At 44.1% G+C, this 26086-nt stretch overlaps 1 protein-coding gene across 5 annotated transcripts in view; it reads left to right on the top strand.

The window, feature by feature from the left end:
* Positions 1 to 26086, top strand: part of KDM3B (lysine demethylase 3B) — a 109899-nt gene that overhangs the window by 7980 nt on the left and 75833 nt on the right. For all 5 annotated transcript variants that reach the window (XM_065555252.1, XM_065555251.1, XM_065555250.1 and 2 more), the window contains exon 2: positions 15797 to 15964. In XM_065555252.1, the coding sequence (XP_065411324.1) occupies positions 15797 to 15964 (168 nt within the window). The remainder of the gene's footprint in view (positions 1 to 15796; positions 15965 to 26086) is intronic.

Below are 26086 nucleotides of genomic sequence, written 5' to 3'. Positions count from 1 at the left end.
TTATGGAGGAATGATTGCTGGATGTCCATGTCATAGCCAACTCCTCTTCTTCAGCAGTTAAGGTTTGACCCTGGTACCGAGTATTGAGACTATTTGCAAGAAAATGAGCTGGAGATAGTGCTTGTTCCATTAGCTGTTTTATTGCTGACGCTGTTGAAATTTGGAAGTAACTGAGTGAGATCTTAAAAAGAGAAATATGCAATGACAGAGTTAAATTACAAGTATTAAAAAAATGATTTCCCTGCATTTTGTTCAGGACTACAGAAATAGGCTTCAGGGTACTCAGCATGTGTTCAACATTTCTCTTAAGCCCAATGTTGAGAACTTTGGCTCTGACAGTGCCATCTACTTTTTCACGATTTTGTTCACAAACTGTCATCAGATTAGGCCACTTCTTGATATAGTGCTCAAAACAGTCCACTACTGAGTTCCATCGCATGTCTTGTGGGAAAGTTAGAGTTCCTCCCACTTTTTTCAGAGCAGCTGCTGCAAAGTGGTTGTTACAGAAGTATTTTGCGATTTCAAGAACATTAGCCTTTATTTCTGGAACACTGAAGTCTTTGGCTTGGGATGCTCCTCACTCTCCTAAATTTCTTCTCATCTTGGATACATTTGCAGCATTGTCTGTGACCAAGCTGCATGCTAGACATTTGAATTTTTCCCCACAGTTTGTTATAGCTTTTACTGCTACTTCTTGTAAGTATTCTGCTGTGTGCGCATTTCCTGATGCATCAATTGTTTCTGTAAGGAAGACATTCTCTTCTTCTGTTGTCACACAAGCACATTGTGGACATTGCTCCACCCATCAAGACTCAGGTTAACAATTTTATGCTCTAAACCTTTTGCACACTGCTCAATTTCTCTTTCATACACTTTATCCAGCAATTTGCCTGCGACATCTGCTCTGTTGAGTGGACTGTATCCTGGTCTTAATGTTAATGAAGTGTGGGTTCTTAATCATACGGAAAGGAGTTTGTTGCGTAAACAAACTGGGCAATTTTGTAATCAATTACCTCTTTTTGTAATCTGCTGGTTCTTATCATAGACTTATCTATGGTTGCTTCTGGATGATGGAGATTTTTTTTTCTTTTTGCTACAGGTGATATACCGTGGCTATGTGACATACATGTTGTGACTGAAACACTATAATTGGCAGATAACTCTGAAACTATAGAAAATGATTGTGATCTTGAAGGTGGCTAGTCTTCAGAATCCTGTATGTTGAGGATGGAGTCTCTTAAATAACTGCATTGACTTATTTTGTTTAATATTACCATACTGCTCATTTAGTGTTACTCATTGCATTCACTGACACTCAGTACTACTTTAAAGGTGAAATTGTAAAAGGAAGATCTGCCTATTTCAGCTATTTATTTTTTAATTCAAGAATAGTCCAGAAGGAAGACAGGCAGTCCTTAAGAAAGTATGAAATGAAAGTTTACCAACCTGAAGATCCTGCATGTTCAGACATGTTCCTTTTATCATCTTTAACGCAGCTTCCTCCTGAGTGGTAACAGAGGGTCTGGCTGGAGAATCTTGCCTGCATGCTCGGGGTTCTACTGATCGCCATGTTTGGGGTCGGGAAGGAATTTTCCTCCAGGGTAGATTGGCAGAGGCCCTGGAGGTTTTTCGCCTTCCTCCGCAGCATGGGGCGGGGGTCGCTAGCTGGAGGATTCTCTGCGACTTCAAGTCCTTAAATCACAGGATTTGGGGACTTCAACAGCTGAGTCAAGGGAAGGGGGTGGGTCAGCTTTTGTGGCCTGCATCATGCAGGAGGTCAGACTAGATGATCATACTGGTCCCTTCTGACCTTAAAGTCTATGAGCTAATTTACAAAAACAATGAGGAGTACTTGTGGCACCTTTACTTGTTTTTGCTGATATAGACTAACACGGCTACGGCTGTGAAGCTAATTTACAGATGATGGCATCTATAGTTGGGATTACTTTGCATTTATCAGCCTTGAATTTAATCTGCCATTTTGTTGCCCAGTCACCCTAGTTTTGTGAGATCCCTTTGTAACTCTTAACTGTCTGCTTTGGGCTTAACTAAGACACTCCACCTGAATTGGCAGAGGACCTGTGGAGGTTTGTGCACCAAAAGAGATTGCAGCCAGTAGTGAAGAAGATGGAAGCTGATCACCATGAGCTTGCAAGTATAGCTCTGTATGAAATGCGTGATGGGGAAAAGGGATTCTAATCTGGTTGGCAACAGTTTTGAACAATTAAAAAAAGCAATAAATCTGGTTTGTAAAACAAGAAAAATTGGCAATAATGGAAAAATTAAGGGAGGCTGGTGATGTGTGTGTGATAATGGGAGGGGAGGATGGGGGAGAATGGCCACAAAAAGTATTGTTAGAAACATAAGGTTAGCCAGGAGAGAGTATCCCCAATTTGGGATAGGAGGGACACCAAGTTGAAGGAGCAAAGCTTGGAAATACAGGGATCCGCCCGACAATTTTTGGTTAGGTCTTAGTGGTAAACTATAACGGTTTTGATTATTGTGTGTAATAGGATCTATGAAATCCATGGGAGTATAGAACACTGACTCAAACATAAGTTACTAGACTAGACATGCTAACAAGGCTAGCGAATCGGGGATCCAAAACTGAATCACCTAATTGGTCTCAAATGGAGACCGTGACAGGGATCAGAGTAGCAGCCATGTTAGTCTGTATCCGCAAAAAGAACAGGAGTACTTGTGGCACCTTAGAGACTAACAACTTTATTAGAGCATAAGCTTTCGTGGACTACAGCCCACTTCTTCGGATTCTTCGGATGACAGGGATGTGCACCTATGGGAAAATGGACCACTGAAATTCAGGCAAGAAGTCTTGATAGCAGTTATAATAGTGGATGAGTGTATTTGGATTTCATTATGGCTAATTATAATAAATACCTGGAAAGGTGTATTAAAATTTCAGTCTGTGGAAATTCCCTTAAAAGTTGTCTCCTCTGTACATTTTGTGCAACAAAGGGAAGAGTTGAAAGCTAAGTTAGCTACCTCTTTTTTGAATTTCCAGGCTTATATATGTTCAGGGTTGTTCCAGAATGCCAGTGCTATCAAGGTTTTTTTCCCTCACATAAGTGACTAGTAGGTACTACCTAAATTCCAGATGAATAAATATTTTTGACTTAGCTGTACCTTGTTTTTCTAATATTTCCTGTGATAAAAGATGAATACCCAATAACAACTCCCATGTTCATAAGGTTAACCAAAGTTCATTTTGAAATATTACATAAAGTACAGCTCTGACAAAATATTCAATACCACTTCTGCCTTTAGCATTCTTTCTTTCTCACTAACAGAGTAGTTTCAGTACAGAGAACTGGCAGTCTCTGCCTGATTGCCTGTATGCGTTTGGTGTGTGTACATATATATGTATACGTGTTTGACCATGCAGGCAAAAAATCCAAACAGAGAAAGACCTAATTTCTATCCTTTACTGTTTTTATGTGTGGGACTCAAACAAAAAGGAAGGTGGCCATACACAGGAGAGAGGGGAAACACTTAAAACAAATTTATAAACTTTATTAACACTAAGAGGTAGATGATGGTTCTCTTTTTTGTCAAAGGAAAACATTTAAACAGTAAATAGGGACATGTATAAACCACTAACAAAACTGCAGAAGTAAAATTATTAGAAAAATTTTGATGTAATATTTTGTGTTAAACATAGCTATTTTGTAAAAATAATTGTTGTGCATAATGAACACTACTCACAGGTTATTGCCTTTGGCCCTGTCCCCTTCCTCTCCTCCTCAGACGGGGATGGATACTGGTTGTAAATGTCTCTTGAGGAAATGCAGGTACACGTCCTGCGGGGTTTCAGTGTCTGATAGACTGCAGTTTTTGGACTCCAGAAGCCCCAGTATTGTCCAATTGGAAAAGTTTCTAGAGGAGGATGCACACACTCCACAGCAGCAGCTGGAGGCAGAGGAGTATGAGGAGGCAGGCGGGCACTGCACTCTGTCAGCCACCATCCTTATTAATGGATTCGTTAAGGAATGCTCCTGTTCTCTATTATGTCTTTCCTCCTCAAAAAAATGGTCAAACAGTCTCTGTTCCTAGCCAAGGGCACTTGCCCTGAGAAAATCCTGATGCTTCTGGCTCCTCCTCCTTCATTCCAGGAAGCAGGTCCTTTGTAGAACATAAGAACGGCCATATTGGGTCAGACCAAAGGTCCATCTAGACCAGTATCCTGTCTTCCGACAGTGGCCACTGTCAGGTGCCTCAGAGGAAATGAACAGGTAATCATCAAGTGATCTATTCCTTGTTGTCCATTCCCAGCTTCTGGCAAACAGAAGCTAGGGACACCATCCCTGCCCATCCTGACTAATAGCCATTGATGGACCTATCCTCCATGAATTTATCTAGGGGAGGGAGGGATAGCTCAGTGGTTTGAGCATTGGCCTGCTAAACCCAAGGTTGTGAGTTCAATCCTTCAGGGGGCCACTGAGGGCTCTGGGGCAAAATCAGTACTTGGTCCTGCTAGTGAAGGCAGGGGGCTGAACTCGATGACCTTTCAGGGTCCCTTCCAGTTCTATGAGGTATATCTCCATTTATTATTTATTATTAGTTCTTTTTTGAACCATGTTATAGTCTTGGCTTTCACAACATCCTCTGGCAAAGAGTTCCACAGGTTGACTGTGCGTTGTGTGAAGAAATACTTCCTTTTGTTTGTTTTAAATCTGCTGCCTATTGATTTAATTTGGTGACCCCTAGTTCTTGTGTTACGAGAAGTAAATAACACTTCCTTATTTACTTTTGCCATGATTTTATAGACCTTTATCATATTCCCCCTTAGTTGTCTCTTTTCCAAGCTGAAAAGGCCCAGTCTTATTAATTTCTCCTCATACAGAAGCTGTTCCATACCCCTAATCATTATAGGCCTTCTGTTCCTGGCTGTTCCCTCTCTGGGGTTCTGGTCCTGTCCTCATGCCGGTATGGTTTTGCTGTCGGGAGCCAAAGGTCCTGCCAATTCAGAGAATTATGTTTTCAGCCTTGGGAAATAGCTGAGAAATCTCCTATATAGCATGATTTTGCTGTAGAAGGCCACAATTTTGATAGTTTTGAGGATTCCATGAATGTAACTTGTCTCCACCTGGTTCTCATTCAACTTTTGCAGCCCATAAGCAAATAGCAGAGACAAATAATGGTGAGAAATTTATTACTGTTTTTAATCGCTACAAATCATTTTATCGTATTAAAGGGTTTTACAAATTTTAAATTTTAATAACTTTTGAAGGGCTTCTGGTGAAATAGGGAAATTTCTTCTAGGGGCCATGTTAATTCTTTCTATTTTGTTCCTTTAAAGGTTGGCCAGCATCTTGCGCACTGGTTTTCAAAGTATCTGTAAGGCCCCATGGCTCTAGAACCCAGGCTGTACTGCTACGAGGCAGCTGACATCCAGGTTGCCATCTAGCAGCAGCTGTTTTTCCTCCTGCTCCAGCTGGTGTTTTCTGTATGAGTCTTTGTGGGACAGTGCATGCAGAAGGGGCCAAATATCGAGCTTTTTTTTTTTTTTTTAAAACTTTCCACTGAGAGGAATATGCTCTTACTACAGTACCTTTAGTGAAGGTTATTTGAGTGCTGGTCCTTGTGTATTCCACCATGGGTATGCATGCACCTGAGACTGGAGATTACTAGGCAAGTAGTGTCAGTTGGTCCACATCTGTGCAGTTGCTCACCTTGTGTTCTATATCCAGGGTGTAAGGGGCCGTGCATACTGATGCCTCTCCAGTACTTTCTTACCACTGCATGACCTGAGTCAGCATCCTCTGGTGTCTAGAACTGATCCTCTTCAACATTCTTTTCTGTAAACATTTAAAAACTTTATACTCTTAGTTAGAATCCTCACTACGGAGAATCCTCTGGCCTCTTGGAGTGGGACTTAGATTTATGCCTAGGCTCCTGGGCTTTAAGAATTGTGCCTCCTGCCATTGCTTCTTTTCGGTCAGACACGACCATTTTTCGTCAAAGAAGCTCACATCTCCACTAAGTGAAATGTGTGCGGCTGCTTTCCCATCTAAACTCATCTGGCTGAAGAACTCTGGCTTTGAAGGCACCTAATGGAGTGTGCCATGAGGCCTGTCAGTTCCAGGCTGAGGAGATTCCCCTCACACTCCCTGGTAAATTGGCCTGAGACATTGAGGAGGGAGCTTCCTAACTCTGCCTGAATCAGGAGTTGGTATCGCTAGGCACTCACAAACATAAGAGTAAATCCCCTCCTAGATCTTCTAAGAGAAGGGATCCCTCCCCAATCCTGCCTACATTGGGTGAGTCTTTGTGTCCTTAATTTAATGCTTTAAACATTCACCAAGCCACCCTTTGAACCTCTGGCTACCTGTTCGATGCTTCACTTATCTATGAAGGTGGCCTTCCTTGTTGCCATCACCTTGCCAAATGGGTATGTGAGCTAGAAGGCGAGGCCCTAATGGCAGATACTCCTTATACTAGATTTAATAAAGACAAGGTCTTGGTATGACTACACCCGAAATTCACTCCTTAAAGTTGTTTCAGAAGTTCACATAAACCAGACTATCCCCTTACCTGTGACCTTTCTGAAGTCTCTAGTGTAGAAAAGAGACTTCATTCCCTCGACGTGAGGCAAGCTTTGGACTCTTACCTACAGAGAACAAAACAAATCAGTCACCTAGGCTATTCCATGACTTCCCAGAGGCTATCCCAGTGGATCTCTGGGTGCATCCTACTTTATCAACTGGCAATCCTTCCTCTCCTGCATGTGGTACAGGCTCACTCTGAGAGCATAGCCAGCCTCAGTAGTGTCGCTCCAAGAAGTACCTCTGCTTATCATTTGTGAGGCAGCAGTATGGTATTCCATCCATGGATTCAGAAGACATTACGCCTTGGTCCAAGGTGCCTCCTCTGCCGATGCATTATTTGGGATGATGGTTCTGCAAGCGGCCATAGTACCTATATCCTTGCCACCATTCTCCTCTTTGAGTACTGCAGGTCTGTCACCCACAGTAGAATATGCATAGGGACCACATCTTGAAGAATTCTAGTTTTGAAGCGCCAAGTAACCCCTTTTTCTGGAATGTTGTTCCCTTTGGCAAGTGGAAACTCCCTGTTGTTGTATGGGGGAAGAGCAGATTATGGGACAGGCAGCATAATTTTTTTTTTAACTGAAACAGATCTGTGCTGAAGTAGCAGATCCTTTGCTAAGAGTGGCTTTTTTTTTTCCTACCAAGCAGGACTCCATGTGGGTTGCAAGGCGTGGGGACCATCTTTGTCAGAGTAGCAGATTAATTGAGAGACCCTGGGGCACAATGATTTCTAATTTGCAAAGTGTTTTCAAAAATTTGCTTTTGAAACACACATACTCTGTAGTTGTTGTTCATCTGAAATGAATAAAATGATTGATTTTATAACTATTTTGCTTGAGCAAGAGAGGGATGGGGCAGACAATGTCACAGGTTCAGCAAGGAACTCCATGACACACAGATACAGAGCAGTGCATGCCATGTGGAGATGGATGGCAGGAGAGAGATCTCTTGATCATTACCTGTTAGGTTCACTTCCTCTGGGGCACCTGTCATTGGCCCCTGTCGGCAGGATACTGGGCTGGATGGACCTTTGGTCTGACCCAGTATGGCCATTCTTATGTTCCATATAGAAGAGGACGACAAAAGTAGTTGCATATTCAAATACTCTCAATGTTACAATTGGGGATTTAGCAGTACGAGAGGATGTATTGGTTGGGAGGACTGGAGTACTTTGACTTACCAGCCTTGGGTTCTGGTTCCTGCTGCAGCGCCATTCCACCCTATAGTCATTCTCTGGCTTTAGTAACAGGGTTCTCCAGATATGGGTGGAGAATCACCTCATTGCTCATCTTGTCTTGCGGGAGGGTAGGGGTTAGAGAAGGCAGCTCCATGATCCCTTCTGCCTCTTCACCCTCTCCCTCCTGTGCTCTGCCAGACAGTGAGGCCAGTTGGCTTTATGAAGACATCGTGAGGCACTTCAGGGTCAGTATTGGGGGTGCTGGACAGCACCTGGTCCAGTTCCTCAAAACCAGTGATGTCCCCAGCCTGACTGACTGGAATATCTGGCCATCCAGTACAGGAACTTCAGATACTTCATTCTTTCCCTGCACTGCTTTGCTGTCCGGTGGATGTCTGCCTGTGCCAGCCTCTCTGTAATCTCACTGTAAAGGTGAATGTTTCAACTGCTCCGTCCAAAATTGTGGAGTAGAAGGTAGTCTGCCCTGATATTGAGTTCCCAGGTATTATTGGTGGGCCAAGCGACTGCTTTTGGCGCTTCCTTCATGGTACATTGGTATTGCTGTGAAAATAGTATAATAGGAAGTTGTTGTTCTGAGGTGGTTAATACATGTTGGACATTTTGTTGATATTGTTTATGCAGGATACCACCAGACATTAGTTTAACTATAAATTCCTTTATTGATTTCAAAGGCTAAATGCTATTTAATGCACATTTAAAGCACCCGTATAAATGTTTAAGCAAACATCACACTCATACCAACATACAGTTGTAAGTATCCGATCTTTGCTTATAACAGGAGTAGGCTCAGGATACTGAAATCCATGTTGGCTGGGTCCAACATGGACAGACAGATGTTAGTAATGAACTCTTTAAAAGCTCACCTTTTTATACCTCTTAACAAACAAGTGATGCAATTGCTGACTTTAACTAAGAACCAGTTTTGTGCAGCTTGGAGTTGACCCTTTTTCTTAGGCTGAAGAAGACAAAATTTATGACTGGGCCTCTTTCATAAGATAACATTGGTATGTTAAAGGTTCATTACAGAACAACTTTTAACCAGTTTGTAACCATCTTCTATAATTTAAAGGCTTTTTTTGAGGACTTTTCCTCCTGTCCTATCATTTACCTTTCAGGTTCAGTTTTTCTAATTAAGCCACATTCTTTCAAGGCCTTCCCAACACTACTAACAAAACTTGCACTTCATGTGACCTACACATTTTTTTTTCTTTTAACTAACTTATCCTACAGAACAGCACAGTAGTCTGGGAGCATACAGGGGATAGGTACCTTTTATAGATTGAGTAAGGGTCAGGAAGAAAAGATTTCAGTGCATTGTGGAATTGGAAGTGCAGGACTGCTGAAAATTGAGTCCTGGTACAGGCCCCATAACCTAGTCCACGCTGCAAACGCATGGTTACAGGGGCGTGCTACACCCTTAAGTGTTCACTTACCCACATGCCTCAGGTACTTAGGTCTACTCCTCCTCTGCTCATCTTCAGAAACATGCTTCCAGGGTTTCAGTTTAGATAACGGTTTATGGCACAAAATCATGCTTTGACACGTTTATAGTTGCTAGTGTAGACAAACCTTAATTGACTTGATCAAGGTTGTGCAGGAAGCCTGTGAAGGCAGGAAATTGAAGTGGGGTCTCTGGCTAGCCTCTAACTATTGGAACATCCTTCATTTCAACAGGTAAAATTTCAGACAGTTACATAATTAAGGTGATTCAATTTTAAGAATGTCATTTGTATGTTTTTCCGTTTTGCATGTTATATAAAGACCTGAAATGTAAATCTTTTTCTGCTTGTTTTACCTTAGGTTGCATTTACCTTAGACCTTTTTGAGAGCACCAACAGGCTACCAATGATTTCACTACCATATGATCATGCTTGTACCATGTCTAGATTTATTTATTTAGCATCTGCATAGTCGACTAGCCAAGTGATGGCAGTGGCGTGATGCGATGCAGTTCTTCTAGGCCACCGCTGAATCTAGTCAGCAGGCATTCATCGACAACGTGCATCATCGTCTGTGTTGCACCACAGCTGCACAAAGGGCGGTCACGAAGGCCCGAGTGATACTGGCTGGCTGCACAGAGACCTTGCCCAGTCCGGAACCTAACAGGGATCATTGGCGACGGGGCAGGTCAAAACCAGGCGGGCAAATTGTGGAGTTGGCAACGAGGGACTGGTTTGGGATTATAACAGATATCCATTCCTCTCGCCAGAGTGTTTCCGCCCTAACATCCTGGTGTGGTGGATGAGACCCTAATGGGCGACGTAATGGCAAACATGCAGCTGGTGGTTTAAAAAGGTCATTGTGCAGTGGCAGGCTTGAGTTGGCGAGTACTTTCTCCAGTAACTTGCCAGTGGCAACCTCTTGTCTGATATGAGGAGGAGCAATATTGCTCAGAACGGGAGCCATGGGAGTGGAGTCGGATGCAGGGTGCTGGAGATGATACGCATGGCGGCAGGTAACTGTGTAACCACCAGTTTGTTGTGTGACGGTTGGCTCCATACTGGTGTGCAGTACTCCGCCACCGAATATGAGGTGGCGAGAGCTGACATCTGCAGAGTTGGACCATGAGCACCATATGACAAACCTGCCAGTTTGCTAAGAAGATTGTTGCGCATCTTAAATTTAGCTGCTGTCTTCTTCAGGTGGGCATGGTCACACCTAGATAGACCGGTTCTACTTCATGCTTCACCTTCTGACCATTCAGATAAACATTTAGTTCTCTGCTTGCACTGGCGTGACGAAGATGGAACAAACTGGAGACTGTTTTTATGACGCTTGACTGGAGGCACAAAGTCTTACAGTAGTTAGCTAACTTTGTCATGTCCTGGTTTAAGGTGGCATCAAGCTCGTGGAACGTCTGGCCCAGGGTACCGCAACAGATGGTGTCTGCGTGAATGAACTTTTGTGACTCCGTTGTTGGCAGGTCATTGATGTAAAGGTTGAACAGGGTTGGCGAAAGCACAGAGCGCTGGGGTAACCCATTGCTCCGTCTCCAAGCACTCCTCTAGATGTGGTGTAAAACCAGTGTATCTGTTTGGTGTCTTGTTTACATGTGTGCTCCTCCTATTGCTGCTATGTATGGAGCTGAATAACTGGTGGGAAACTGCGGTGTTGAGGGGTAAACCTACTGTTGACAAGACCATGGTCTTCCATGGTATATGAGATCTGAATGCTAATGTAAGTAACCAGCTGAAAAAGAACTTGTCGTCTTCTCAGGCCTTCCAGACTGCCTTCATACATCACAAAGATGCAAAAAAGGGGCAAGCTCAATTTTAGTACTTTATTGGCTCTTTAGTGTTCCCCTTTGTTGCAATAAACTAAACAAAGGGTTATACAGCTTTGTCAGGCTGTCTCTACACTGCAAAAATTGTGTTCCTCATAATCCTTGGTAGAATAAGCTTTATTAGAAACTGTTTAGTGTGGATAGAGCCTAAGGGACACTTACTCCATAGGGTGGGGAATTCAGGAACTTGAGCAAGTCTCTGCTTGTCTCACCCCAAGCAGCAGCAGTGGGTTTCTATAGTTTGCTAAGGACTTGTGTACACTAGTCTCTTTCAACAAAATTTCCCAGCACCAGCAGTCAGGTAGTATAAACAAGACACCATTGGTATTCTTATACCTGCTCTGAGCAGAGTTACAGTGTAAAAATGCTACTGGCAGCAGGAGTCCTTGTCTAGACTAGTAACCCCATCAGTGGTAGATATGGTGAGAAACTTTGGGAGAATAAAGGCTAATGTAGTCAAGGCCTTAGCATATTATTTAATAATTTTCTCCTTCAGACTCAGAACTGAAGACGAGATCTAATTGTCTTAAAAACCTCTGAAAACATTTTTAAAATGTATATCTGGATAAATCAAGTCCAGATGTAATAAATATTCAAATTAAGGTGTTTGGACACCCAAAACGTCTCTTGTTGCAGCACCCTCACCATGGCTTCTTGACATTCCAGCATGTGCGGTATGTTGCTGCCTTCCACCTCTCACATGCGAAGAGTGTATTATGTTTGTTCTCAGATCTTCTTGGCTTTGTCTTTACTTCTCTCCTCTGCTTGCCTTGCAAGAGTCTCTTCTTCCTTTTGCACAATCTCCATGTTATTGGCATCAGCTTCCTTCTGTGCAGCTCTTGCTGTCTTGAACAGCCTCCATGTGAATCTGCATTATACATCACTTTGCAAATAGTCTGAAAATATGATTATTGGTGTATGTGTATCTTTGTTATAGCCACACAATCAATCCACAAAAGTATTTCAGGCAGTCTTTACAAGTCATTCTCTGTCTTGTGCATACTCAATGCCAGCCATTTGGGGCAAAATAAAGAACTTATTTTCTACGCTTTGAATGTGGACACTTGAGAGTACAACCTGTTGGTCTCAGGCTGGTTAGCTTCCTCTTTATTGTGCTCCACTGTTTGGAATGGTAGCCTCTGCCACCTCTCCCTTGCATTGGTTGGCCTTGGAGAAGCTAGCTAGCAGATTTTCATGAGAAAAATAATCTGATACTGGTTCAGAACCAAAAATTGTGTAGCTCTCTATAGTTACATACAAAAACTGTACAGGCTGCACACGTGTCTAAATTAAGTATCCAAAGATGAAGGAAAAAGGAAGAGGGAAAACACTGAGGACGTGTCAGAAATAGTAACTGTTCCCACCACTTTGTTGCTTATAACTTCTTGAAACTTCTCACCTTCTGAGCTAGAATTTTCTAGCCTTGATCTCCACCAGAGAATTTATTTTTTAAAAAAATTTACAAAAAGTTCAGCTATCTGAAAATGATTGGAGGGGAGGGGAGGGGGAAGAAATGTATAATGGGAAAAATTATTTTGGCAACTTTTAACAGCCCTTCTAAAGTAGAAATTTGGCAGGGTGCAAATTCTTGTAGAGTAGAAGTGCCATTCAGTATTCCAGTGAAAATTGGCTTTCATAGGTTGAATTGAGGAAGGTAGCTTGCGTGCACGCACGCATCACTCTGACTAATATTTGTGTCCTAAATAAAAGGGCTGCCTATATATGCATAGCTAATTTTAGTGATGTAGAATTCTTAGGTGCTAAGGGAGTCTAGGAATTATTTAGGGGAGCACCTACAAATATTATTTCTCCTGTGGAGCTCAGGAGCTTTTTTGGTGAGAGGTGGGGAAGCGTGGGTGGTCTCCAGCTTCTGTCCTTCGCTGTTGGCCCTCAGGAACGTTTTGTCAATTAGTAAAAGTCTTGATTGTAACGTACAACATGCCACTGATGTTTTGCACTCAGAAGCGTTCTTCCATCAGCCTAGCTCGGGAGGGTGGTAGTGTTACTGCACTGATGGAAAAATCCATTCCATTGACATAAGCTGTGTCTACAATAGAGGTATGGTGGCATAGCTACGGCGCCTTAGCTATTCTGGTATAGTCCCTGTAGTGTAGACATACCCAAAAGCTTGGAATGCAGCAGCATTAGTGTTTGATTTTGAGAAGGTGTGATGTTGTTGACATGAATTGTGACCGTATGGATCATTGTTGCAACCAGGATCCTATGGTTGCACCAGGTCTTGTACAGAGGAGGTCAAGTGGGGTGTCTATGGAAAGGTTGTAGTTTGCTGGTTATGATTATGCTGTCTGTCTGTGAGTATCATTTTTGTATTTGAAGTTATGAATATTGGCTGTGTACTTGTATCTCAATGTGTTTGATTCTAAGGCCTTGGCTACACTGGTGCTTTACAGCGCTGCAACTTTCTCGCTCGGGTGTGAAAAAACAGCCCCCTGAGCACAGCAAGTTACAGCGCTGTAAAGCGCCAGTGTAAACAGTGGCTCCCAGCGCTGTAAGCTAATCCCCTTGGGGAGGTGGAGTACCTGCAGCGCTGGGAGAGCTCCACATGGCAGAGGATATGAAAGGCTCTGGAAACCACTCCATTTTGTCTTCTACCCTGCTTCTTACCTCTGGAGGAACTTTGCTACAAGCTGAAGCTTTGAACAAAGGACTGAATGACCCATCCCAACTATGGATGTACTCCAGAGACTTGATTTGAACCTGCAGTTTATTTCATCGCTGCCACAAGCCTGAACCAAGAACTTTGCCATTACTGTATGTAATTGATTCCATTTAACCAATTTTAGCTCTCATCTATATTTTCTTTTTATGAATAAACCTTTAGATTCTAAAGGATTGGCAACTGTGATTTGTGGTTTAAAATCTGATTTGTATATTGACCTGGGTCTTGGGCTTGGTCCTTTGGGATCGGGAGAACCTTTTTTCTTTTACTGGGCTATTGGTTTTCATAACCAGTCATCCCCATAAGGAGCGGTGCTGGTAGTGAAACAAAGGAACTGGCATATCTGAGGGAATTGCTTGTATGACTTCTGGTTAGCCAGAGGGGTAAAACCAAAGTCCTCTCTGGCTGGTTTGGTGTGCCTTAGTAATAAAGGAAACCCAGCCTTGGGCTGTAACTGCCCTGCTCTAAGCAATTTGTCCTGCCTGAATTGATACTCTCAGGCCTGGTCTATATTGGTGGGGTGGGGGGTGGGGGGTGATTTAAGTTGCACAACTTCCGCTATGTGAATAATGTAGCTGAAGTTGACGTACTTAAATCTACTCACCGCGGTGTCTTCACTGCGGTAAGTTGACGGCAGACGCTCTCCCATTGACTCCGCCTGCACCTCTCGCCCTGGTGGAGTACCGGAGTCGATGGGAGAGCGCTCAACGGTCGATTTATTGCATCTAGACTAGACACAATAAATCGACCCCCGCTGGATCGATCACTGCCCGTCGATCCAGCAGGTAATGTAGGCAAGCCCTTAGTTGTGTCCCGCCAGAGACCACTTTGTTACAGAAGGCAGTGTCCTTTTAGTGGTTAGATTAGGGACTGAGACTCCTGGATTCTGTTCCTGTCTTCACCACTCAGTGTGTAACTTCAGACTGGTCACTTCAGTGTCTCCGTACTTCCATTTACCTGGCTGAAAAACAGGGATGCTACCTGAGAGATTGAGGGTTAATATGTTAAAGTGCACTGCAATTGTATTTTAGGGGAGGCTTAATATATTACAAAGTTTCTAGTGAGTAGATAAATCTGGATAATCCCAAACACTGACAGAAGTGTGTGTCCATATTTTAGAGAATGGAATAGCAGTGCCCACCCAATGTAAGAGAAGAATTTCCCATTTAGAGTGTGCTCTCTGGACATGAAACATACTTGATTGAATAACACTTGTAACAATTTATCATAACAGTTGGGCAAATCTGTTGGAAACTTAGGGTGGGTTTGAAAGCAGTTAAAAATCCATATTTGATTAAAGGTCTAGAAAACATGACCTATGAAGGAAGATTGAAAAAATTGGGTTTGTATAGTCTGGAGAAGAGAAGACTGAGATGGGACAACAGTTTTCAAGTACATAAAAGGTTGTTACAAGGAGGAGGGAGAAAAATTGTTGTTCTTAACCTCTGAGGATAGGACAAAAAGCAATGGACTTAAATTGCAGCAGGGGTGGTTTAGGTTGGCCATTAGGAAAAACTTCCTAACTGTTAGGGTGGTTAAGCACTGGAACAAATTGCCCAGGGAGGTTGTGGAATCTCTATCATTGGGAGTTTTAAAGAGCAGGTTGGACAAACACCTGTCCGGGATGGTCTAGATAAAACTTAGTCCTGCCTTGAGTTCAGGGGACTGGACTAGATGACCTCTCAAGGTCCCTTCCAGTTCTATAATTCTATGATCTTTGAGAGGCCTGTTTGGAGTGTGTTACTTCCAGCTGGATTTTTAGGGTAAGGGGGCAACTGGTGCATGTCTTTCATATCTCATGGAAAGATACCATACCTGAAATTGGTGGGGTATGGGGGGGAGATGAACTCTTTCCAATTTTCTGTAGTCACCATGCACTTCTCTGATTTGTCTCTTTGGTAATGTGTGTGGTAGCTATGCAGACATGACGATCTAATATTGATATGAAGCATGTGTTCTCAAGTGATACTAATTTTCCTGACTAAAGCTGAAGTCTTTATCCATGTGGGTTTGTAGGGTTTCCACCCACCTACGGTGTCTGAAACATGTTAAATATGTTTTTGTAGATCTTTGTGGAGTTTGATGGCTGCAACTGGAAGCAACATGCCTGGGTGAAAGTTCATGCTGAAGAGGTCATAGTGTTGCTGCTGGAAGGGTCACTGGTATGGGCTCCTCGAAGTGATCCAGTTCTGCTTCAGGGAACTCAGATCTCACTTGCACAGTGGCCTGCACTGGTAAGTATTTGGCCAGAACAGTGACACTATGTAGGGAAGTCATCTCATAACTGAGATTGTGGATATCTTTGCTATAAACCTTTTGTTGCAAAGCCACCTCTTAACATTGCCAACTAAGCTGCCTGAAATTTCTAGGAGCTGTAATCCAGAAAAAAACGTGGGAGCTGGGAAAGGTGCAGAGGGGACTTGGACAAGATCTATGTAAACTTTGAAGTTGTGAGAACCTCTGGGTTTTTCACTCCCCCCCTCCCCCCCGAAACGGTCTCATTTTTTTAAAACATCTTAGGGCTTGTCTACACTTAAAATGCTACAACAGCACAGCTGCACCATTGTAGCACTTCAGTCCGACGGTGTAAGTAATCCTTCTCCTCGAGACAGTAGCTAGGTTGATGGAAGAATTCTTCAGTTGACCTAGCGCAGTCTACACAGGGACTTACATTGGTTTAACTATGCCACTCAAGGATGTGGATTTTTCACACCCCTGAGTGACATAGTTATGCTGACATAATGTTTTCAAGTAGACCAGGCCTTAGCTTAGCTCATTTATTATGAGGTCCCTGATAAGAATCTCTCTGATATAACTTGGAAAAGTTTGGGTTAAATTTGGAACTATTTTTTTTTTTTTTCAAACCTCTGAACCCTGTTGGCTTTATAAAGTCTGCAGAGTCCCTGGAAGACTTCATAAAAGATTGTTTCTTGAGGGCCTGGTCAATACATAAAAGTTAGGTCAACGTAGCTAGTACTGTCAGTGAAAAATTCACAGTCCTGAGTTCTAACCTATGCTGACCTAATGTCTGGTGTAGATGCAGCTAAGTCGATGGGAAAATTCTTCAGTCTACCTAGCTGCTCCCACTCGGAGGGGTGGATTACCTACAGAGTTGAAAAACTCCTGTTGATGTCGGAAATGTCTTCACTACAGTGGCGTAGCAGCAATGCTGTAGCTGTGCTGCTATAGTGCCTGTCGTGTAGATGCGGCTGTAGTGTCTGGCTGAGATTTCTTGCAGAGTCTGTAAATGCCCCCGGGTATACTTAATCTGTGTGGCTTGCATTCCTCAGGAGAGCTTTTGAGACCAGAGATGTTAATGGCTGGCAGAACAACTAGCAGGGTATTCATAACTTGTGGACTGTGGTGCTTTCTGAGGCAGTTAGATGTTTAAGCGCTACAGGATCTAATGCCGTGTCTAGACTGGGGGGAGGGAAGAACGGGGGGGGGGGGAGAAAGAGGTAGTGGGGGTGTGTTATTTTAATCATATTAATACTTGTTATCTAGCATAATTTGAAATACCACTTAGCAACTAGTTTAGACAGTTTAACATGTTTAGAATGGTTAGCCAATCTCTCCCTAGGTTAACTTTTGTGTGAATTTTGTTTTTTTAATAATCAGATTACATACATGAACAAGAAACAGAGCAGTGCAAAGCCTCTATAGCTCACTAACTCAAGGGTTCTCAAACTGGGGGTCGGGACCCCTCGGGGGTCACGAGGTTATTACATGGGGGGTTGCGAGCTATCAACCTCCACCCCAAATCCTGCTTTGCCTCCAGCATTTATAATGGTGTTAAATATATAAAAGTGTTCTTAATTTATAAGGGGGAGGTTGCACTCAGAGTCTTGCTAGGTGAAAGGGGTCATCAGTTAAAAAAAAGTTTGAGAGCCACTGCACTAACTGGATATGACTCTTAATTTGCAATTGACTTATTGGTTTAGTTATCTTGGATACAGGGCAGCTTTTAACATTTTAAAATATATAAGCAAATTTACCAAATTAAACTTCTGAGAAATAAAACTGGCATTTGGCTATTGATGAAAAGATTATTAGTAGTTCTTAAGGCTATGAGGGTCCCCTGTGTCTGGACACCCACCTGTACAAGGTCCCCAGTATGCCCAGGATCCTTAGATTCAAGATCTGCATGGCCTGCTCCCAGGCTTTCTTGGTCAGTGAGGACCACAATATGTTCCTCTATTGCCTTGGTGAAGCCAAGTGCAATATCTGCCAGATCTTTCCTAGATGAACCTGTCAGGCCCATGAATTCAGGCTTGGAATATTCCTCATGGACCACACAATGAGGCCACAGTCCATTCCTGACCTGTCAGACCCCCCCCCCTGTGCATTGGCCAGAGACACTGAGAAGTACCTCTGCGAGCATGTTGGCTTCTGGCTCTAACATCAGAGCACAGTTAGACCGTCTCAAGCAGATGTGAGGGTGGTAAGAGCAAGCACTCCCATAGGAAACATGAGAAATCCCCTTCCCAAGCTCTTATGCAAAAAGAGAGGACGTCCTTCCTGACACCTCTTAGGTGAGTCTCTGTGCTGGTATGGGAGTGTCAGGAGTTCACAAGGCATATGGTACTGGTGTCCTGTCACCCAGGGGCAAACCTGCTCCCCAAACTGTCTCTAGTTGAAGGGATCGGACCATCCTCTGGCAAAGGATACCAGTGCTGAGAGGGAAGGAGTTGGTACTGAGGACTGTGGCTTATCTGAAGACAATAACACTGGTGGCACCAGTGAGACAGAAGTCCATTCCACTCTCCAGTATCCAGTTAGATGCACTACTGTGGAGGACATTACTATTTATACGAGCCCCAGAATCGCTGATACTGGGCTTGTCTTCACTACCAGGAGATTGATGCTAAATCGACAGCAGAGTGCTCTCCAGTCAACTCCAGTACTCCAGCTCCCCAAGAAGAGTAAGGTAAGTCGACCGGAGAGCATCTCCCGTTGACGCAGCACAGTGAAGACACCTGTTGTAAGTCGACCTATGTTACGTCGATTCCAGCTACATTATTCACATAGCTGGAGTAGCGTAACTTAGGTCGACTTACCCCAGTAGTGTAGACAAGGCCACTGTCAGATCCAGTCCTAACCAGGGATGTCCCTAAACTTACTGGTACAGTTGAGGCACAATAAGGTCTCCCATACCAATGGCACTGCCAGTTGATACAGAAGCTTCCTTTTCCTCTGCATTCAGAGTCAGTGGGAGAGCTTCCCCAACTCCCCCAAGATAGGGGTCAGCCCTCCAAGATCTCATGAGCACCTTCCCTCTCTCATGGGGGGTGGGGGGTGTAAGTGTGCGGACCTACCCCTGCGGCGCCTCCTGCTGGTCACTTCCGGGAATTAGCTCATCCCACCTCCGGAGCACCCTCTGCAGTCTAGTGTCCCGCTGCTGCTTGGCCCCCGTGTCCGTCCTGGACCCGGTGCCCTGTTGTCTGGGGTGCTGCCCCCTGGCAGTACCCCCACAGTTCTGGGTCTCCCTCCCAAGGGAACCCCTATCCCCACTTCGCCTCAATGTTCGGCTACTGCCCAGTCTCTATCTAGCTCCTGTTCACTGGGGCTGATTGCAGTATCAGCCACTCATCACAGGCAAAGGGGTTCGGACCTGCTGCCACTGCCTACCCATGAGCTGCCCCCTGCAACCCCCAGTACCTATTAGCCTTATGGTAGGCCGCAGCCTGGGTCTTTCCAGGCTGGAGCTCCCCAGCTCCTCTGCCTTTCCCCAGCCCTGCTCCACTCAGGTACCCTGTCTCTAGCTCCCTGCAGCCAGGCCCATCTCCCTCTACAGCTAGAGGGACTCCTGAGCTCCTGGCTCCCAGTCTTTTTATACGGGCCAGCTGTGGCCTGATTGGGATGTGGCCCAGCTGTGGCCACTTTCCCAATCAGCCCAGCTTTTAGAGCTGCAGCCCTCTCCAGGGCTGCTTTCAAGCCCTTCCAGGCAGGAGCGGGTGTCCACCCTGCTACAGGGGGACTACCCAGTTCAAGACCAGCGGTACCCTTCTCCACAGGGACCACCTCTTCTCCGCTACATCCCTTTATACTGGTCTTATATGGGTCCCAGGGACCCCACTATGTGACAGCTTGAATCTATAAGGTCACATTAGGAGTCAAGACCGCTTGCCCCATATAGGGAAGAACCTCAGCCCCTTAAGAAACAATCTAAGAAAGAGGAGCAAGCTGACTAGGTGGCACCGCTTGCCACTGTGAGGTTATCGTACTTGTCCCCAAATGAAGCGATCACATCGGCCTCATTGTCACTGCCTAACTACAGAGAGTTTCAGGTCTCCCTGAGCAGAAATATGGATACACTCCACGGCCCCCTGGAGGAAGTACAGGACACCCTATATAAGCTACTGGATATTTTCCAGAGTGCTGGTCCCAGTAAGGTGGCACTGCCACTTAATGAGGCCATCTTTGAATCAGCCATGATGGCCTGGCATACTGCAGCCACTTATCTGTTCTTTTCAGAATGGAAGCATGAGAAATATTTTGTGCCACCTGAGGAACTAGTAATCTGCCACCTTAACACCCCACTCTGAACTCTTTAGTTTTGTAAGCTGTCTCCAAATGAAACAAACACCCAAGTTGGCACCCACTGATAAGGCCAAACATTTAGACTGCTTTAGGAGAAAACTTCACTGTGAGGAACTTACTGTTCCACATAGCAAGCTATTAAGCTTGAATGCTGCAGTATGATTTCATTAATTACAATAAGTTCTTGGAATTCACCAACAAACTCCCTCAAGATAGACTTCAGTTCCAACCAATTATCAATGAAAGTAAATAATTCTAGCTAGATCAACCTCCAGGCCTCAATGAATGCATCAAATTCAGCCTCCTGCTTGATGGCAACTTCCATAGTCATGAGATAGGCCTTGTGGCTCCAGTCCTCTGGATTTCCCAAAGAAGTCCATCCACAGTGGTGGATCTGCCTTCTGAAGGAAATAACCTATTCAGTTAGAAAACAAGTGAACCTTTCTATTCCAGGAGTGGCCAACCTGTGGCTCTAGAGCCATATGCGGCTCCTTGTATAGGCATCGACTCTGGGGCTGGAGCTACAGGCGCCAACTTTCCAATGTGCTGGGGGGTGCTCACTGCTCAACCCCTGGCTCTGCCACAGGCCCTCCCCCCACTCCACCCCTTCCCACCCCCTCCCCTGAGTCTGCCATGCTCTCACTCCTCCCCCCCTCCGCCAGAGACCCCTGCATGCCACAAAACAGCTGATCAGGAGGTGTGGGGAGGGAGGAGGAGGCACTGATTGACGGGGCAACCGGTGGGCGGGAGACGCTGGGAGTGGGGGACGGGGGGAGCTTATGGGGGGGGGCTGCTGATGAATTACTGTGGCTCTTTGGTAATGTACATTGGTAAATTCTGGCTCCTTCTCAGGCTCAGGTTGGCTACCCCTGTTCTATTCCATCAAAGACTTAAGAGCAACCATTCACTTGCAGATATCTGTACATACTCCAGCACTGCAGAGGAAATACCCCAAGACTCTGTATCACAGACAACAACCAGCTCCTCAACCATTCTACCATCAAAGGGCCATTGAACTGCCTAGGAAACACTAGAGAATTCAGCCTCGTAAACACAATGTCCTCCCTTTTTTCTTTTTCCAGCCTCAGCCTCCCACTAAAGAATCTTTTTGATGGGACTTTCAAGAGCTGCAAGTTAGTCCACCTGTTGCGTTTACCCATTCATTCATTTCTCTATCCCTCTTCAGGGACCCCTCTTATGAGAGGATGCTCTGACTAGAAGAGTCCCTGTCACGCTTGGGAGCCATAGAACCAGTACAGCTTAGCACAGAGGAAAATAATTTTACTTAAGATATTTCCTTATTCCCAAGAAGAAATGAGGCTGGAAGCCATACAAGATCTCAAACAGCTGAATATCTTCATCTGCCACTCATGTTCAGAATGATCATGCTGGTCTTTATAATTCCCTCACTAAACAAGGGTGACTGGTTCACAGTTCTCAGTTTAAAGGATGCTTATTTCCACAAAGACATCCACGCTGCACACAGATTCCTGAGATTCGCTGTAGGCCCCTAGACCACTACCAATACAGAGTGCTTCCCTTTGGCCTCTCAGTGGCACCAAGGGAATTCACAAAGATCTTATTGGTAGTGGCAGCTCACGTACATCACCAGGGTTTGTCAGTGTTCCACACCTTGATGACTGGCTGCTCATGGGGAAGTCCTATAAAGAAGTACAGACAACATCCCTATCCCTATTTAGACTCCTAAATTTCTTAGGGCTCCAAGTAAATGTAGAAAACAACTACATTTGAGCTCACATGGACTATAGATTTTATTAGAACAGCCCTATATTTAACCAGAGCCAAAGCATACCTCTCGCAGAACAGATTCCAGGCAATGAAGGACCTCTTCACTCAGCTTTGCAGACAATAGTTCAAGCTTGTTTTACCTTCCTAGGTCTTGTGGCCATGTATACATGTGACACCCCTCCGAAGACTGTCTTCCATGTCTACAGGCATGATTACAGACAGTCTACGTGCACAACAAGCACAGCCTGGACAAACTGATCTTGCGCCCCCACAGAGTTCTGACCCTGCTCTCCTGGTGGAAGATGGGTAGGTGGTGTGCATGGTGGGCTCCCTTTGCCCCTCCCTCACCCACAAAGGAGATTAATTACAGACACCTCTCTGCGAGGATGGGAAACCTGCCTCAACTAACATGCAAGACAGGGTATCTGGACCCACCAAGAATCCCCTTTGCACATATACATTCTGGAGTTATGTGCCGTTCACAGAGCCTGCAAACGATACCGACAGTTTATTTGAATCCTGCATGTTCAAGTCATATTGGAAAACTTGACAATGGTTGTATCAACAAACAGGGAGGAGCAAGGGTCACACCTCTTGTCATAGAAACTGTCAATCTGTGGAACTGGTGCATTAGCTGCCAGATCACCATCTCAGCAGTGCACTTCCTAATGATGCACAGCACATTGGTAGACAGCCTCAAAAGACTTTTCTTCAAAGACCAAGAGTGGGAACTACATGACTGGGTGATATGAAACATCTTGCCTGACAGGAACCCCACTGCCGAGATCTCTTGGTGTCTCAGGAGAACAAGAAATTCCCCACCTACTGCTCCAGAGGGGATGCATTATCATTCACGGGTCAGAACTGCTGATGTACAAATTTCCTCCCATCCCTCTTTTACTTTGCATCCGGAGGAAGATCAAATAAGATGGAGCATTGGTGATCCTGATTGCTTCAGTGGCCTAGCTCTGATTCCTGAGCATTCTTTGGATGTTCTTGGGTCTGTGCAGCCATATTCAGCTTTTCCCAGACCTACTGACTAAAGACAAGGACAGACATCCAACATCCCAACTGAGCATCCTTCCATAAGAACAGCCATACTTCAGAACAAAGGTCCATCTATCCCAGTATCTTGTCTTCCCACAGTGGCCAATGCCACATGCTTCAGAGGGAATGAGCAGAACAGGGAATCAAGTGATCCATCCCATTGCCCATTCCCAGCTTCTGATAAACTGAAGCTAGGGACACCATCCCTGCCCATCCTGGCTAATAACCATTGATGGACCTATCCTCCATTAACTTATCTAGCAGTGTGGTATTTGATGCAACAGTCAAGGATCTTGGACTAATCCACAGGGATTATCTTTTTCTTCATGCTTTGGTTACTGTTTCCTGGAGGCTTGGTTGGCAATCACCACAGATTGATGGGTCCTTCAAGTAATCAAGGATGGTTATACCATTCAATTTCAATACATATCTCCTTTCCACCCCTCTTCCTGATCCCTTTTCAGGGACCATTCTTATGAGAGTGCCGTTCATCAGGAAATAGACTGATTAAGCTCAGAGCAATAGAGTTAGCATGTCAGGGAAAATAGAAACCTTTTCCAATATCCTCCTATTTCCTCATATCGAAAAAGAGAGGTGGCTTGCATCCGATTCTAGACCTCAGGAACCTCAACAAATTAATTTGGTATGCCAAGTTCCACGTAGTAACTCCCGCTTCAGTTGGATACCATGGACTGGTTCATTACCCTTTACTTCGATAGAGGATGCTTATTTTCATGTGTCAGTACTCTTCTTCCCCCCACCTGCCCTCCCCTGGAAAGGTATACACATTTTATGGCTGTAGGGAGTCATTACCAATTCTCAGTCCTATCTTCTGGAATTTCATCAGCACCAAGGGTGTTTACAAAGTGCCTATCAGTAACTGCAGCCCATCTAAACAGACAAGGATTTTGTATGTACCCTTTGCTAGACTACTGGCTTGTGCAGGGGAAGTCAAACACAGATCATAGTGTCCTCCAAGAAACTGATGCATTTACTTTTATCCCTGGGTTTGAGGATTAACTTTAAAATGTTGAATCTGATTCTGTCATAATCCACAGAGTTCATCGGTGCTCCTGGACTCACTAGCAGGGAGATAATCCTTCCTATTGGACAGATTTCAGATAATAAAATACCTGATTCTACACTTCAATATTTACCCTCAAGCAACAATAAGGATGTGCCTTAAACTTCTGCGACATATAGCTTCATGTACATTTGTAACCACATTCGCCCAGTCACGTCTCAGACTGTTTCAAGCTTGGTTCAAGTCTGTTTACAGCCCAACAATTCAGGATACATCAGTGAAAGTGCTGATTCCAGCTCAAATTCTATCCTCGATGAAATGGTGGAGGACAGAAGAAAGTATATGTGCTGGAATTCTCTTTGCCCCTCTGATCGTTCCAAAGCTTTGATAACAGCTGCATCCAAGATGGGCTGGGGAGCATATATAGAGGATGGTCAGACACATGGCCTCTGGTCCCATCTAAAAGCCTTGATTCACATAAATGTATTAAAATTAAAGGTGGTGAGATTAGCTTGCAAAGCATTTCTACCTGTTACACACAGTTCTTCAATCCAAGTTCTCATGGACAATTGCATGGCCTCCTAGGACTTAGACAGGGAGGTGCAAGATGAAGCCACTTTTTTTTTTTTTTTTTTTTTTTTTTTTTTGGCCAAGGAGCCATAAAATTTTGGGAATGGTGCATTCAGTGTCACATCAGTCTGACAGTTCTTCTCTTTTTGGAGAGAAAAATAGTCTAGCAACCTCACTAAGCAGGACAATGTACTCTTCCCATGAATGAAAGTTTAAAATGTCAGTACTAAATTGGATTTTCCAAGAGTGGTGGCTTCCCCAGATTTATTCAGTTCTAAACAGAAAATGTCTGATATTTTGCTCTTGAGCAGGAGAGAGTCAGCAATCTCGAATAGATGCATTCATGATTTTTTTTTTTTTTTTTTTTTTTTTTTTTGGTCACACCATTTTATGTATATTTTTCCTCCATTTCCTCTGATCCCAAAAGTGTTAAAGAAAATAAGTCATGAAAAAGCTCAAGTTATGTTGGTGGCTCTTGCTCGGCTTCACCAGTTTTGGTTCTCAGATAATAAATTTATCACACTCCCAGTTTAGGAAGATGTTATCACAGAGTCACAGTCTGATTCACACCCAATCCTCATTGCATCTCATGGCCTGGGTGATATTTGAATGCTCTCAATAGATAAGTGTTCTTCAGAAGTGCAGAGCAGTGTTCTTTGGAGTAGAAAATTATCCACTAGGACTACGTACACCACCCATAAAGAAAAAAGTTTCCATTTGGCAAAGACTAAAGGTTATGCTCCATGTCAGTGTTCTATTCCAACAATATTAGATTATTTCTTATCTTTAAAGCACTCTGGACTATCTATCTCTTCAACCAAAGTCCATTTGGCAATGGTATCTGCATTCCATTCTCCTGTAGAGGGATGTACAATTTTCTCTCATCAGTCAGTGAATACATTTATTAAAGGGCTTGGCCACACTTTTCCTCCTGTGGGAAAGCTCACTCCAACATGGGACTTCAAATTTAGTGATTTCTTTGCTGATGGATTCCCTCTCTCTTCCCCCCCGCCCCCTTTTGAACCTCTGGCAAATTGTCCAATTAATCTATCATCAGTGAAGGTAGCGTTCCTGGTGGCAATTACATCAGCATGTAGAAAAAGCGAATTACAAGCCCTAATGATAAATCCTCCATACAGTTTTTCACATGGATAGAGTAACTGAGATTGCATCCACCTTCTAGTCCTAAAGTACTATCAGATTTTCATATCTGTTTATTCATTTAGTATTCTCTCCCCCCATAACACATTCTTCACCTTTTGAATTTAAATCAAATATCTCAGATGTGAGAAGGTGGCTGTTAAGAACTAGATCAGGGGTTCTCAAACTGTGGGTTGGGACCCCAAAGTGATTTGGGACCCTGTTTTAATAGGGTTGCCAGGGCTAGTGTTAGACTTGCTTGGGCCCAGAGCCAAAGACCAAGGGC

Source organism: Chrysemys picta, chromosome 8 (assembly GCF_011386835.1).
Source record: "Chrysemys picta bellii isolate R12L10 chromosome 8, ASM1138683v2, whole genome shotgun sequence".
NCBI classification, from domain to species: Eukaryota; Metazoa; Chordata; order Testudines; family Emydidae; genus Chrysemys; species Chrysemys picta.
Note: the sequence above shows the minus strand (reverse complement) of the source record. Positions and strands in the feature narration are given on the sequence as shown.